Source organism: Seriola dumerili, unplaced genomic scaffold, assembly GCF_002260705.1.
Source record: "Seriola dumerili isolate Sdu_G_001 unplaced genomic scaffold, Sdu_1.0 BDQW01005691.1, whole genome shotgun sequence".
In the NCBI taxonomy this organism is placed as follows: Eukaryota; Metazoa; Chordata; class Actinopteri; order Carangiformes; family Carangidae; genus Seriola; species Seriola dumerili.
In genome coordinates, this window is record NW_019179946.1 from 442,072 (window position 1) to 457,223 (window position 15,152).

At 42.4% G+C, this 15,152-nt stretch overlaps 1 protein-coding gene across 1 annotated transcript in view; it reads right to left on the reverse strand.

The window, feature by feature from the left end:
* Nucleotides 1-562: 562 nt before the first annotated feature.
* The window catches only part of LOC111239889 (proprotein convertase subtilisin/kexin type 5-like), a 28,218-nt gene continuing 13,628 nt past the window's right edge, over nucleotides 563-15,152 (reverse strand). The window contains exons 19-37 of the mRNA XM_022769827.1: nucleotides 14,882-15,020; nucleotides 14,550-14,665; nucleotides 14,099-14,201; nucleotides 13,118-13,254; nucleotides 12,292-12,492; nucleotides 12,062-12,130; nucleotides 11,833-11,875; nucleotides 11,462-11,604; nucleotides 9,785-9,985; nucleotides 8,220-8,303; nucleotides 7,893-8,091; nucleotides 6,889-7,103; nucleotides 5,891-6,133; nucleotides 4,749-4,985; nucleotides 4,447-4,624; nucleotides 3,578-3,795; nucleotides 3,018-3,118; nucleotides 2,436-2,643; nucleotides 563-1,041 (exon numbers count right to left, since the gene is read on the reverse strand). Coding sequence (XP_022625548.1) covers nucleotides 563-1,041; nucleotides 2,436-2,643; nucleotides 3,018-3,118; nucleotides 3,578-3,795; nucleotides 4,447-4,624; nucleotides 4,749-4,985; nucleotides 5,891-6,133; nucleotides 6,889-7,103; nucleotides 7,893-8,091; nucleotides 8,220-8,303; nucleotides 9,785-9,985; nucleotides 11,462-11,604; nucleotides 11,833-11,875; nucleotides 12,062-12,130; nucleotides 12,292-12,492; nucleotides 13,118-13,254; nucleotides 14,099-14,201; nucleotides 14,550-14,665; nucleotides 14,882-15,020 — 3,314 coding nt within the window. The remainder of the gene's footprint in view (nucleotides 1,042-2,435; nucleotides 2,644-3,017; nucleotides 3,119-3,577; nucleotides 3,796-4,446; nucleotides 4,625-4,748; nucleotides 4,986-5,890; nucleotides 6,134-6,888; nucleotides 7,104-7,892; nucleotides 8,092-8,219; nucleotides 8,304-9,784; nucleotides 9,986-11,461; nucleotides 11,605-11,832; nucleotides 11,876-12,061; nucleotides 12,131-12,291; nucleotides 12,493-13,117; nucleotides 13,255-14,098; nucleotides 14,202-14,549; nucleotides 14,666-14,881; nucleotides 15,021-15,152) is intronic.

Here is a 15,152-nt window from a genome sequence, read left to right on the forward strand (position 1 = left end):
TTTTCAACTTGAATTGCTCTGCTGCTAAATGAGTCAGTGTCTGCCTTTGATGTCGTGAATTACTCTTCTAATGCAATTTTTTTTCCAAGACTTTATTTGAACACATTTTCAAATCAAAATTCAATGACGGCAAACGCATGAGAATATAGAAAAGCTTAAGAAATACCATGATTAATCAAATTTAAAATGCTAATCCAACAACACAACAATTAATGAAGAGATGAATAATATGACTAATGAAGCTGTCAAAACTAGTAAATGCCCACAATAAATTATGTTATACGTGGGAAGTCATCATACTCCAAACAAAGTCTAGAAAATCAAGCTTAATTATGTTAAAAGTCTTTAAGAATGTTAAACGACATGGATTTTTCTGCAGCTCATTTCATTTTGTGAATGGATAATAAGTTGTAAAATACAACTCATTATAAATAGCTTCTCATGTCTCATTTGGTTCGACTCATATTCAGTGAAGAATAAATGGGTCTGTCCCTCAGGGCAGGAGGAAATAAACAGCACAGAGGAAGAGAGAAAAGAGAGAAAAAGTATTTCTTCTTTTGCTTCACCGGAACGTGTAGCTCTCATCATCGTACTCCAGCTCGTCATCGTTGTCCTCTCCTAGCTGTCCGTACCGGAACTTCCTGTACACGGTGCCATCCTGGCCCATGTAAACAATGTCTTCATCTTCATCGTCGTCGTCGTCATCCTCCTTACCCCCTGGGCGACGTTCACCAATGTCAACTAACTGAGCCTCCTGGAAGCGACCGCCGGAGGAGCCGGCGCGGCTGCTGTAAGACGCAGAGCTGTAGCCTCCATGTCTGCTGCCGCCTCCGTATCCCCCGCCAGAGCCCAGCTTCTCATAGCCACGAGGAGTGATGTCCGGGGGTGCACTCTTGGAGCGAGAGTGTCTGATGAGGAAGACGACAGCCACCAGTCCCAGCACCAGCAGGATGCAGGCAATGATGAAGACTGTCAGGTTACCTCTGGCCTCCCCTTCCTCATCATTGGTGAATGCCAAGTTGGTGCTGAGGACGCACTCTCCTGGAAATGCCCCACAGGCACAAAGTTTAGACTAATGTCCTACTTACACATACACTCCTCAGCCAGTCAAAACAACTGAATGATGGAGGGAACGTCTAAAGTCTGAAAACTAGAGTCAAATAGTGGGAGGAGATATTTCAGGCGTCCTTGGCTCCGTAAGTTAAAGTCCCATTAATTTTTCTCAGACTGTGTTAAATAAGTCACAGTTGGTGCTTCTATGGCTTAAATGGGCATCAAACTCTCCTTTGCAAGATTAACATTTGCATCAGAAAATATGCTTTGTTGGTAAAAAGTCGAAGGTACAAATACAAATGTGCATGAAAACTTTGCGGGGAGAAATCAACTGTGGATTCAAAGGTGTATTTCAACACGAAGCGTCCAATCAGAGAGCTTGAGATTCTGTCCCGCTGCTCATGGTGAGTGGAAGATAAAAGATTACGCTGTTGAGAAAACAGATTTTATAATCTGTAAAATACTGCCACATTTGATGCAAGTGTGACGACGAAGCATTTTGAATTTGCTACCACCCCAGTTTGTGGCACCTGAGCCTCATGGGTATTGTAGTATTTAGACCCATCTGCCATGCTAAAGTGTGATTTCTCTGAAACAATGTACAAATTATTGAAACTGATGGGCATCAGATAAACCTACATACATGATTGTTACACTATCCAGGAGAGTCCCGTGTTTCTATGTTAAACATATTATTTATTTTAGATTTATTATTTATTTATTTTATTATATTATAAAATATTTAAATGGGAATATCCAATGGGGAAAAGAGTTACACGAGGGGAAATGTAAGATCCAGAAATCCTGGAGCGTGACCCATACGAGGAACTAAAAGTCAGGATACCTCGGCCTCCCGTCGTCTGCTGCTTAAAATTTGATAACTCTTTTTTAATCTGTCTCTCACAAGTTCCCCAAGTTTATGGAATCGTGTGCACCTTTAATAAAAAGGTATTAAATCAATTAAATCATCTAACAAGAAAAAAAGTCACTGGTTCCAGCTTCTCAAATGTGAGGTTTTTTTCTGTTACTGTAAGTTGATTATTTTCTTCGGGGGGTTTGGGCCATTGGTCAGATAAAAAAAAAGAAAAAAGAAAAAAAAAAAAGCAATTTGAAGACGTCACCTTGGGCTGTTGCGAGTCATGATTGGCATTTTGAGCTGTTTCCTGACATTGAGACGAGGAAATGATCCCTTGGTTATTTTAAGTGACACACAGAGAAGCTGAATCTACAGATCCTCTCTGTGTACAAGCAGAGAAGATAAGAGGAACCTGAATGTCAGTGTTGACCTGAGAAGGTTTATCAGTTCAAGAAAAAAAAGATCTGACACTTCAAACCCGGCCACGTACCTCTCCATTCTGCTCAGTTCTCTTGTAATAGCCTACCTCGAGTCTCAGTGCAGTTACAACAGTCCTGCTGCTGCGTTGTAGCCTCTTCCTCATCCTCATCCTCATCCTCGTGGCGGCAACAAAGCAAACAGCGCCCTCCAGCTTCTAAGATGGCCTGAGTCGGGCACATGGTGCAGTTGGCTGGACCGGGCCCCCGACACTCCAGACAGGAACTGTCACAGTCTTCACAGGCGTGTCCTGAACCCTGATGAGGGACAGGAGGAAAGACCAACAATGAGAGGCCTACATACCCAGACACAGAGCTACTGATTCTTTGCTTCCAAATATGCAAAACTTCCATTTCTAAAAGGACTGAATTTAAGTTTTGCACTGCCTCTCAGTTTAATCAATCAAGGTTGCCTCACAGCATGATTTATTTTGAAATCATTACACAATAATAATTTTCACTCTACTCTTTGAGATTTCTCCTGGTGAAGTCAGTCTGAATTACATTATATGGCACCTGGGGCCAAAACATTAGTAGTAATTATTTTGGTGAGGCAGGGACAGGATGAGGATTATATTTTTTTGATAAAAAATTAATATTTGTGAAATTAAACTCTAGAAAAGTGTTGTTACCTTCATTACAGGATACTGGCCTATGTCGCACATGGACTCGCACATTCCCTCTGAGAGCAGGTATCCAGTGTAGCATGAGTCACAGCTATGGGAATGTTTTCCTGCAGATACATGACAATTTAAAGTGGAAGTCTGGTGATATTCTGGATTATTGTTATTGAAAATATCAAAACCAGTAATGAACTGATGCTACTGACAAACACACAAACACTCGTGCAGTCAGTCTCGTATGCACTGACCTTCTACTGTAAATACTAACTAGTCCCCAACAAATAGTTTACTCCTACTAATAAGTAATTTACCAACATAAATGTATGGTTCATTTACATTATTCTTTTATGATTGTTTAAATGAATGTTCAGTACACATGAACTTTTACTATAGTCGATGCACAGCACACAAGCTCTCCTCCACATTTACCTCTGCAGTCCGTGGAGAAAACAGCAGCATCAATATCTCATCCCCTACATGAGTTCTGCGTGTGTGTGTGTGTGTGTGTGTGTGTGTGTGTGTTCATCTGTAAGACATCAACTTGCTGCTCTCTGAGTGGATGCTGGTACCTGAGCATGCTCTGCAGCTGGCGTGGCAGGGCTCGCAGGTCCTGTGCGCAGCGTCGTGATAGTATCCCTGAGGGCACGAAGGCAGGCAACGGCCTTCCTTCCGCATGTAGATGAGACCCGGAGCGCAGCTCAGGCAGCTTTCCTCCCCGGCCCCGATGCACTCACCACAACTGGGGTCACACTTCTCACACATCCTTGAGCCCGCGTTTCCATAGTGACTACCGGAGAGATGGTGAGAAAGTTATGATAGATTAGGTTCAATTAAAAGAGATGAGATTAGAGCTCTGTTTGTCCTCAAAGGAAACTACTCTCCATGGCCACTCAGTCACACACACAACCAGAACTACTCAGACATGACATAGACCAAGCCACTATAACAGAGGGGATGCATTCATAACAAAACACTTCAAACCATTACTGAGGGAAGTGAGACACGGGTTCTGCATGATAAATTTAAAGTGCTATTTTCTTTTTTTTTTTTTTTACATGGTGCATTGCTCTCATGCAGGTTTGAAAGTATGAGCGAGGCACGTCACAGGAATAAATAGCCTTTGTGTCCCTTTTGTGTTTTCATGAGTATTTAACTGCACATCAATTTAACAGCACATTAACTTAACTATCTCAATCACCACACCCCAAATAAAATCTAGTCTAATTTGCATTTTACAGGCCACACGAAGGGCTATTTAAATCTCAGGCTAAATTAGCTTGTACCTCCAAACGGCACCTCTGTCCAGCTAGCTAGAGAAAAGCCGTGTCCACAGTGACATTATGTGACTAGGCTGATCTTTTATTAATGACAACACTGTGTGGCTGCACTTAATGTGATGGATGTGCGGCACAGCTGGATGGTGAGCAGGTTAAACTACCCGTGCGTGCAGGTCTCCACACACTCTTTGCCCTCTCGAAATAGTTGGGCTTTGCAGGTGAGACACTCCTGGCTGTGCTTTCCAACGCAGGTATCACAGGAGGGGTGGCAAGGCTCGCATTTCTGCCCCAACTCGTCCACGTAGTAGCCTTCCGGGCATTCATCTGCACAGGTGCCATCTGCACCAACAAACACGAATGATCATGCGAGCTACACAAACAAGTCGCAGATGCCGGGAGAGCTTTCCAGGACATGCAGACCTGAGAGAATACACCAGCTGTACAAAGACCAAACTCGACTCACTGAGCAGGAGATGTCTCTGGTTGCAGCTCAGGCACTGGCTTTTTCTGGGACCTGAGCACCTGTGGCAGTATTTGTGACATGGATGGCATTCCCCGTCCTGGTCTGCGTACTGGCGAGGCGAGCACTTGTTGGCTGATGGCACACAATGGCCGTGGCCCTCCAGCCTCTGACCCTCTCTGCAGCTGGTGCAGGAGCCAGCGTGGGGCCCGGAGCAGGTGAGACAAGATACATCACAGTCTGGAGATACAAGTTAAGAGGTGACTGAATCAGAGGATGTTGTCTGTCACAACTGCAGTGAAGCATATGAAAGAGAATCAATCCGATTCCCCTTGATATCTATCCATTATTTAATATGGTAATAATTGCTCTGATAATAAACCATTACCATAATTAATTTCCATCTTTTTCTATAGTTATACACCTTACCTTATAGTTTTCACCTATTGGGTTCTCAGAAAACATTTTATGCATTCCATGTTCACCTCAGATGAAAATAAACATAAAAAAAAAAAAGAAAAAAAAAAATCACCCACTGTCCGTTTTTCAGTACTTCCTTTCAAATGTCTTGCTGCTGGCAGCTACTGTAAGTAGCAACAAAAGTGGGCATCGCCTACAACGTTTTCCTGGGAGAAACACGCCATCCTCTGTGTTTCTGAATAACACAAACCAGAGCGGTGTGTCTTTCTCTAGGGAACTGTCTTTGGCATCGCTGTTCTGTTTTCAAGGTTTGACAGCTGCCTGTTAACTGTCTGAAAAGCATTGCTATTTTTGTCTGAGCCCAAGTCAGGAAACGCACTCAGGCATAGTAGAGAATATACAGTACAGAGGATATAAAAAGTTGACACACTCCTGTTAAAATGTCGGGTTTTTGTAATGTAAAAAAAATACTTTAACGTGTGCAAAACACTTACAATAAACTGGTTGTATGAAATGCATGAAGGACGCTTTACAGGACAGAAAATGTTGCATCAGTCAGAAGACAGCAAAGTGAAATGGAGCATCTCTGAGCTTGTCAAACCTAAAAGCAAATGAGTTCTCAATGTATAATAGAAAATAAGACAAATAAAATTCACAAAATAAATGTGTTTCAAGGTTCGCTCGAACCAAAACTTTCAATCGGGTACAGAAACTTTCTGTTGTACCTTCACATTCTCCTGTTGTGGCGTCCCTGTAGGTGTGGGAGGAGCAGGCTGCCAGACAGGCGCCGTTGTGCAGGGTGGCCTCAGGGTGCGTACAGGTATCGCAGTCATTGTTGTTTGGCCCGTCACACAAAGCGCAGTCAGGGTGGCAATGCAAACACTCCCCTCGCTCTTTGTCCTCAAAGAACCTCTCGGGACAGTCTAGCACACACAGGCCCTCGTGGAGAAAGTGATACTCCTCACAGCCTGCAAAGGACAGCTTTCAGTGCTGAGTGGGAGAACAATTTAGCACAACTCATTGGAACTATACTAAGTATCCTAAAGTCTTGGAGAGGAATGCAAGAGAAAGAAAAAAAAAAAAAAAAAGCCCTCGCTCTGTGAGGGATGGATTTCACTAGAGTCTGTTCACAGTAGTTGGAATAAAAACAACATTGCAAAAACAAACAACAATAAGCTGAAAGTCGCTATAAAGCTCCTTAAAGCTGAGGGGAGCTGCAGATTCAGGTGATAATTCTCTGCAGGTTGATCATTACAAGCAACACCTTTCAAACTGTATTTGATACACTGATGAGAAAAATATTGATTATAGGCACCTTAATAGATTCTCAGTTATTACAATTATTACACCTCATCCTTTTGGGAACGTGAACATCTGAACCAAACTTTACGGCAATATTTCATTAAAAACACAATATCAGCCTCACTGTGGTGCTAAATGGAAAGTCAGGCACTCTGTTTGGGATTACCAAAGTTTTATAAACAGTACGGAATTGCAATCTATCCAACACTTGTGAGATTTCAGTTCAGATCAAAGTGCTGGAGCGACCAACCGAAAAACACGTTCAATCTCTAAAACCATGTTGCTAGTGTGGCTAAACCACCCAAACTTGCTAGTCATAACAGTGCTGTCTGAATAGGGCCACAGAAAGGTAAAAGCACAGTGTGGATTAGACTGAACAAGCTCTAACAGATGAGTCATGGTTTGCATTGTGTGTCTGTACCTGTGCACTCCCCAAGTGGGCTGCACTCCTGACACGCCGAGGGGCAGCGTTGGCACTCCCCGTCCCGGACAGTGTGCGCTGGAGGACACTCCTCCACACACTGGTGCTTGTGTAGGACGAGAGGTTCTTCACAGCTGAGACAGTGAGTGGCATTTCTCCCACAGGACGCACAGCCTGCCGCACAGCTGCGACACACCTGGCCTGCAGGATAACCCCTGATGAAGAACAGACATCAGTTGAACCCCACCGTGTGATGTACATAAATTAAATGTATCACTAGGAAGATGCATGAATTTCAAATTCCCACTTTAGACCATGGCAATGCATGTGAAATTATAAATAATTGGTGATGTATTAAGCCTCTTAATTAATTAATTAGTTTTCATTGTTATACACGTCAAGTTGTACTTCTTGTCAATGGTTTTTATTTTGCAACGTGAAAAAAGAATTTAATAGGCCGTCATGAATGCTGCTATTGGGGTAAACAAGAGGACTGACATTTTGCTCTGCTCTGCTCCACTCTACAGAGGACAACCAATAATTTATCCAGACAATTGTGCAGTACTTAAGCATTGCTAAAAAGCTGCTTGGTTGTTGGCAGTAAAAATACAATAAAAATAAAACTCTCACACCCAAAAAGTTCAAATGGTCATGTCAGCGCTAATGGAGCCCCTCGAGGACCTCTTCAGCAAGGACGAGATTTTCTTTCAGTCTCAAGGATTTCACAATTTAATGGCATTAACATCGAGCAGGACACGTCAAACTCAAGGCCAGCAAATGCGTCTTCTGCCATTGCACTTTTGGCTCTTCAGAAGACGTGTCTCAAACATCTGGCCTGATGCTTAAAAGATGTGATTTCAACATGAATTGCCAGCAGGGTTTAATTCCCACAGTATTTACTAACTGAGAATAATCCATTTCGAGTGTCTCAGTGTGTGAACAGCATATAAATACAGTTAAAGACAAGCCAAAAAAAACAAGCAGTGATGGGATGGACTCCTGACCTGACACACTGTTGGACACACTGTCCATCCTGTAGGAATAACTGAGCTTTGCGAGTGCTCTGGCAGCGGGTGCAGTGTTGACCATCCGTACACTGCAAACAGCCTGGAGGGCAGGCCTCACACACGCTGTTTAGCCGACTGGCAAAGAAACCCCCCGGACACTTTGACACACATGTTTGCTGTGTGGTCAGAAACTGCCCTGGAGGAGGAAGAAGGAGTAAACATCATCACTAAAAAAAAAAAAAAGAGCTGGATATCTTTTTGGTGTGACCATGAAAATATGAAACTGCTGCTGCAGGTCTGAAAGCGCACAAACCACCACCTGACCTTTTGCACATTTTGTACACTGGTTCTTCTCCTCTCCAGAGCAGGACTCGCAGGATGGGTGGCAGTCCTCGCACTCGCCATCATCTGGAGGGAAAACAGTCACCGTGGCACAACACGCGACAAAGAGAGAAATCACGCTTTGATCCTAGATCGTGTGCATCAGACATGACAAGGATGATGAGTACAGAGACCTAGTGGGGAACTTCACTGGATGGTGCAACAGCAACCAACTTCTTCTTAACATAAGGAAACCAAGGAGCTGGTGGCCTGTCACTGCTGATGGCACTCTTAAACTCAATAATCTCTATGGATGTTCTACCAGGATGTAGCGGCCAGTGTTATCTTCTGTGCTGTGCTGTGCTGTGCTGTGCTGTGCTGTGCTGTGCTGTGCTGTGCTGGCAGTGGGACTTGTGGTGCCAACAAACTGGGCAAGCTGGTGAAGCAGGCCAGCTCTGTGACAGATGAGACCACAGACAACCCCCCCCTTCATCCTCCCTGTGCTGAGCTGAGGGGGCTCAGGAGCACGTCCAGCCACAGACTCATTCAGCCACGTGCCTCAAAGTGCTCAGGGGGCCCGTTCCTGCCATCAGACTCCACAACGCCACCGCACCTCCCTACCTCCACTGCCATTAACCACTCACAGTAGTCTAATTTATATTATCTATAGTTGGACATTTTAGGAAATACATTTATTTGCTTTTTGCAGAAACCTAGATGAGAGGACTAATACCGTACATATCAGTGCACTAAACCTAAACACCTCTAAAGCTCAGTAATTTACATGTTGTATTATATTGTCTTCAATTCGTACACGAACTGAAATGCAAAAATGACAAGCTGTGGTTTTATGAGAGGTTATGTGCTCTGACCATGCCGTCGTTGGGTGCAGTGATTTCCAAACATCGTGTCTCCACCATTTTTTTTTTCTCAAATTATTTTTATGTCCTGCCATAAAATCACAATTTGTTGTTTTTATATTTCTACTTTTGTATAGATTATTAAATGAAATATAACATGTTAATTAGTGATGGTTGGAGTTGCTGGTAGACTAGCTAGAAAAAAAACATCTAACATTTATATTTTCTATCTTCACGATCTAAAGAATAAACTGGGAATTACACAAAAGTCCAAATACATCCTGCAACATTGTGCTGTTCCAGAGTTTGCTCAAAGGTGCGAGGCTTTAATCTAAGGTTTTGTTGCTGAGATTCAAAGTTTAAGAATAACTTTACTTCTGCATGTTCATTTTCAACCTTTGAGTTAACCTATGTACTTTCCTCAGTTATTTTAGTTCCTATAATTAAGATGTCTTGCCTCCCACTAATTACTATATGTTGTTTTAAGGTCTGTCCAACTTACTCTTTGGGGGGAACTAAATGTTCAGCATATACAATCAATTATTTAAATCTGTTTTCAGTACTTAAGTTGGTAAAGGGTTCAGGGACAGTGGCACACAGACCAATTACCCTCCAAGATTTCTTTTCTGCCCCTGTGAAAGTGCCCAAATCCCTGATTCATTATGAGCAGACAGTTGGATTAGTGGAATATGTAAGTATTAATCTCACCGGTGCGAAAGGTCTTAATGGGACAGACCTCATGGTCAGACACACACTCTCCATCTTCCAGCGTCGCCCCCTCCTCACACGACAAACAGTCATTGTCCTCTGGGCCGCTACACGTCACACAGTCTGAGTGACATTCCTCACAGTCGTTGGTGTCTTCGTCGCCATAGAAACCATCGGGACACACTGAAACACACCTCCCCTCTGGGAGTAACAGGGGACGGTGCTGTTTTTCGAGATCAACATTGTACATAACCCACTTAGCGGGGCGCGTTCACAATCTTAGGTGCTTGTACTTCACTTAAGGGAGATCTCCAGTGATTTTACACATCAGAGTCTACTTACAGGTCTTGAGGAATACTAATGCGGATGTGAAAAAAAGTTGTATAAAGCCTTTTGCGGCTCCAGATGGAGCTGCGTGAAGTCTGATTAATCAGGTGGGTCTGAGGACTACAAGTCTGCAGTTCTGAAAAATCTGGGAGGTGTAGAGTTAGAAAGAAGTGAGCTTATCAGACCTCTGTAGCCCGCTCCTCATCTCTGCCTGACTGTCAGTCTGACTATTCATTTGTTATAGCAGTGCAATGCTAAAATCAGTACAATCAGTATAAATGGAATACTCTTCTGTATTTTCATTTTATGCTACAGGACTTTATACTTGTATTATATTGGATTTGACAGCTATAGTCAAGGCTAGATTACTAACTAGGCATCTGCAATGGGGTCCCAAATCTTTAGGAGCACCAAGGGCATCACATGTGACCAGTTCTTTTTGGTAATTTGATTAATTGTAAATTTATTTCTTGACATGCCACACTAAGGTATTTACAGCAGCTTCAGCATCATACCTGAGGCCTTGTCTTATGCAGCAGCCCTGTGTCAAAATGCAGTTTTAATATATGAGTATTAATATCTGTTTATGCTCTTAAATATTAATTAAACTTAATTTATGTGTAACTGAAACATCTCAAACAAACCCAGGGGAACGGATTTGGGACCCACAGCTCAATTTTAATTTGGGTTAATTTGGTCCTGGCTACAGTTACTAATCACTTTGGAAGATTAATATGTGAAATACAAAATGTGTGATCATGACTCCACATTAAGTAGTATATAAAGTAGTTCAAATCAGCTGGACCACAAAGAAATCAGTTCTAATAAAACAATAATATAATATACATAATGATATAACAGAATGATAAACAGGAGCCTTTGTCCACATTGACTTTACATAAATTATTATAAATTACATTTATCTGACAGCTGTAGTTACCTGTTACTTTACAGATGAAGCTTTGACATAGAATGACAATGTCAACGAACATCTGATAAAACATGAAACTATCCCACTGTATATAAAGCAGTTAAAAGTAGCTCCACTTGAATCAAGTACAACAGTAAAATGCTACCTACACATTAATGCATCACTAACATAATCCAAAATATAATATACAGTATAATAACCTAACACTCACAGGAGTCACTGTCTTAATTATGAGTACTTTAACTGTTGACACCTTAAGTACTTTTTGCTAATAATACATATTTAAATGACATTCCAGTACTGGGTTTTTTTGCTTTTTTAAACGGTACTTTTACTTAAGTATAGAATCAAAATCCTTCTTCCACCACTGTAAATAATACTTCCTGACTTCATGTCCTGACCCAGTGGGTCAGTTTTACCTGATAAGAAGAGGTCGGTCTCACACCAGTAGCACTCATGTTCATCACAGCTCACACAGTTGTCATCACACGGGACGCAGGTCATCTCCTCCTCCACGCTGTACGTCTTAGCTGGGCAGTTTTTGTAGCAGCCATCCTGAAAACTGATAACGAAGCCAGCAGTTGATACCTTTGCTTTAACCTCTCTCTATCACACATATACACACATATACACACACACACACACACACACACACACACACACACACACACGCACAAAAAAATCCACTCTACTTCCACAGCAAACAGGGCCTTTTTATTCTAGTACAGCAGTGAACTGAAAGGCAGAGCGAGTGCACAGAGGCCAGATCACACATGGCACACAGCCTTACTTGTAAAAGCCCTCAGTGCAGGACAGACAATGCCTGGGGTTATCTGTTAAAAGCAGACAAAAAAAAAACAAAAAAAAAAACACAGCTCTCCTTTTAAAACAGGAAGTTCTATCAGGAAAAAAAAAACCCTTGAGCATGGCTGACAACACACTGGGATGAAAGTTCAGTTTATTGTGGGCAATGTTCATTTTGGGGAAAAATATATCATGGCTGCTGAGCCCTGACTTACACAAGACACACTTGCTGCAGCCCTCCTCACAGGCCATGCAGTCGTCGTAATCTGGATCCTCCACCTCCCCTGAGAAAAAAGGAAAACATTGTGTGGAGGAAAGAAACGGTGCAACAAACAATCAGAGAAAGAAAAAGAGGTCGAGAGCATGGAGGGTGAACCGGTGTGAGACAATGCTTTTCAAGGTTGTCTTTGACACTGTGTCTCTGTGTAACACATAAGATGTTTACCTTCTCCACACTCCAGCTTCGCACATGCTCCATCAGAGACGTAGTAGGAGGAGTTACACTTAAGGCAGTGGGTGGGGCTTGTGCAGAGCCGGCACTGGTCCGAGCATGGCTCACAGCTCCTCTCCTTGGTGTGGTAGAAGGCCTCGGGACAGGCATCCAGACACTGGCCTTTATACAGGTAACGCTCCAATCCAAACTTATCTGGAGGGAAAACAGCAAATGATGGCATGAAGAAGTGTGATGTTGAACCTTGGCTTTTACAACTTCCTGGTTGTGATTGTGTTTGATTTTCCTTAACTATTTCCATTATAAAAATTATAAATATAAATATTGTTTTGATTTTTCACCCTGCGACCTCATGAGCATTGTTTTAAGACGCAGCAGACAGCTGTTTTCAGGGAAAGTAAAGTTGTAAAACAGAGTCAGAGTCAGATATTTCCCTCCGGAGTTGGTGGGGATCAAAGTTGAGCTATAAAGGAGAGTGAATATGGGACTTTGTCTGTACAGTAGGTGTGTTAATGTTTTTGAGACCTGATTTTGAGAAAAAAAGTTATTATTCCCTTTTACAGTAGTAACTGATAAACATAATCATCAATATGTAGGATTATAGTCAAGAGATTATGAAAAACACTTGTACTAAAGTTCACTGTTGCTTTAAAGACAAAAATGTACAGTCTCCGTTCTTTAACTAAACATGCTTCTAAATTACTTCCACTGCTTTTATTTTATTCATGATTTTCTAGGTCACTCACTCACACACACACACAAGAATACACACGAATACACACGAACACACACGAACACACACACAAAGTTTAGCCCTCACCAGTGTCACAGCTGTTACAGTTACCAGGCCCTGTATCCACACAGGTGGCACAAGTGTGGTCGCACAGGTGACACTGGCCACCTGACTGGTACTTGCCCTTGGCGCACTCCACCATGCAGTGGCCCTCATCCAGAGCTCTGCAGCCAACAACAACAACAACAACAAAAAACAAAAAACAAACATGTACCACAGGAAAATACCACAAAAGTGTTAACACAGGTAGAAGAGGAAGAGGAGGAGGAGGAGGAGGAGGAGGAGGAGGAGGAGGAGGAGTGGTGATGTTGGTTAAATTGGGAGGCAATGTGGGAGATTTTAGATTCTGATGATTATTTGAAATTCAAATTATATCAAATATATATCAGCAACCCTAAACTAACCCTGTATACCGTAAATAAAATTTCTTCTGATGAATTATGTAGAAAGAAGCAGACCATTATTCTTTATTCATACTCAATCTTAAGTGGTTGACTTCCCCCCCCCCCTATTTTTACATAAATAATTGAAGGGAGGGGTCAGACTTCTTTGGGGGGATGAACATTTGAAGTTTGCCAGGGCTGCAACTAACATTTATTTTCATTATGGACTAATCTGCCTATTATATTTTCCATTAATCCATTGCAACTTCCCAGAGATTTCCCATGACCCCCTTGTTTTGTTCGACCAAACATCCGAAACCTAAAGATATTCAGTTTAAATTAAAACATGATTAAGAAAAGCAGGAAATCTTCTCATCTGAGAAGCTGGAACATGAGAAGTTTTAGAACTTTTGTTTGAAATTATTTGACTTTAATAACACTCACAGTTCAATTATTTATACAGAAATGCTCAGCATCTTACCGCCTTTGAATTCTACAATACTAATACGTCTATGAAATGCTAATAGTCTTCACTGTGGTGAAACACAATTTTTAACTCAGAGAAACAGTTGGATGTATTCGTGTCCCCTCTGACCCTGAATCTAAAAAGTCAAGTCCAACTCACCGTGAAGAAACACAGCTGATGCAGTCTTCGCTCTGCGGCCCTGTGCACTTCAGACACGTTGCATCACACGCGTGGCACTTCCCGTTACTGTCCTGGTACTCTCCTGATAGACATACAGCATGAGAACACGGCTGACTCACAAATGAATAACCATCTGAAGCACAGAGGTGGGCTTAATGTCAGATGCCACAGAATGGAAGCCACGTATACACATACATAAACATGGCTGACTTATGGCTGACTCACATTATATTCCACATACAGTATCACACTGCAAATATATATATACACAGATATAAAATGACAATTAAAAGTCCTTCATACTCTGAATATACAGTATTTAATGATGAAATAATTGTATTTTTGCAGTTGAAGAAGTTAGAGAAGTAAGAACTAAATATTGTACGTCAAGGCTGCATTATATTTATCTAGGATGAAGAGGCTGACTGACCGTCTGTGCACACAGTGCTAACAACACACACTCCCTCCTGCAGACTGTGACCGCTGGAACAGCTGCTGCAGTTCCCCCGGCTCGGCCCCGCACAGGTGAGACAGCTGGCGTCACACCTGAGGAGTGGAGCACAGAGACTGAACACACGCACAAACAAACACACGTACTGACCACGAAAAGACTACACCCCATACAGGCACATAACAGCAAACACAAGTGTGAAAACAAGCGCGCGCGCACACACACTCACACAGAAGCCAACCACCAGAATAAGGCCTGCCATCAGCAGATAAACAAACCACCCACACCTGAACACACACCAGTGAACCCACCTCCTACATATCCTGTGCCCATCAGCTATCTCTAGGTTTGGCTGTGTGGCATAGAAGCCGGGACTGCAGGAGGACACACACCTCCACTCCTCCATCAAGTAGCCTTCTGCACAATGGTTGCACGCTCCAACACCTGCACCTGATGCCGCATGAGCCAGGAACACATGTTTTTAAAATGGATAAAAGGACACACAGGAATACTGCAAACAATAAACTGTCCCACATCATGTATTTTCATGACATCTAAAGAAGTTTTCATACAGGTCATGAC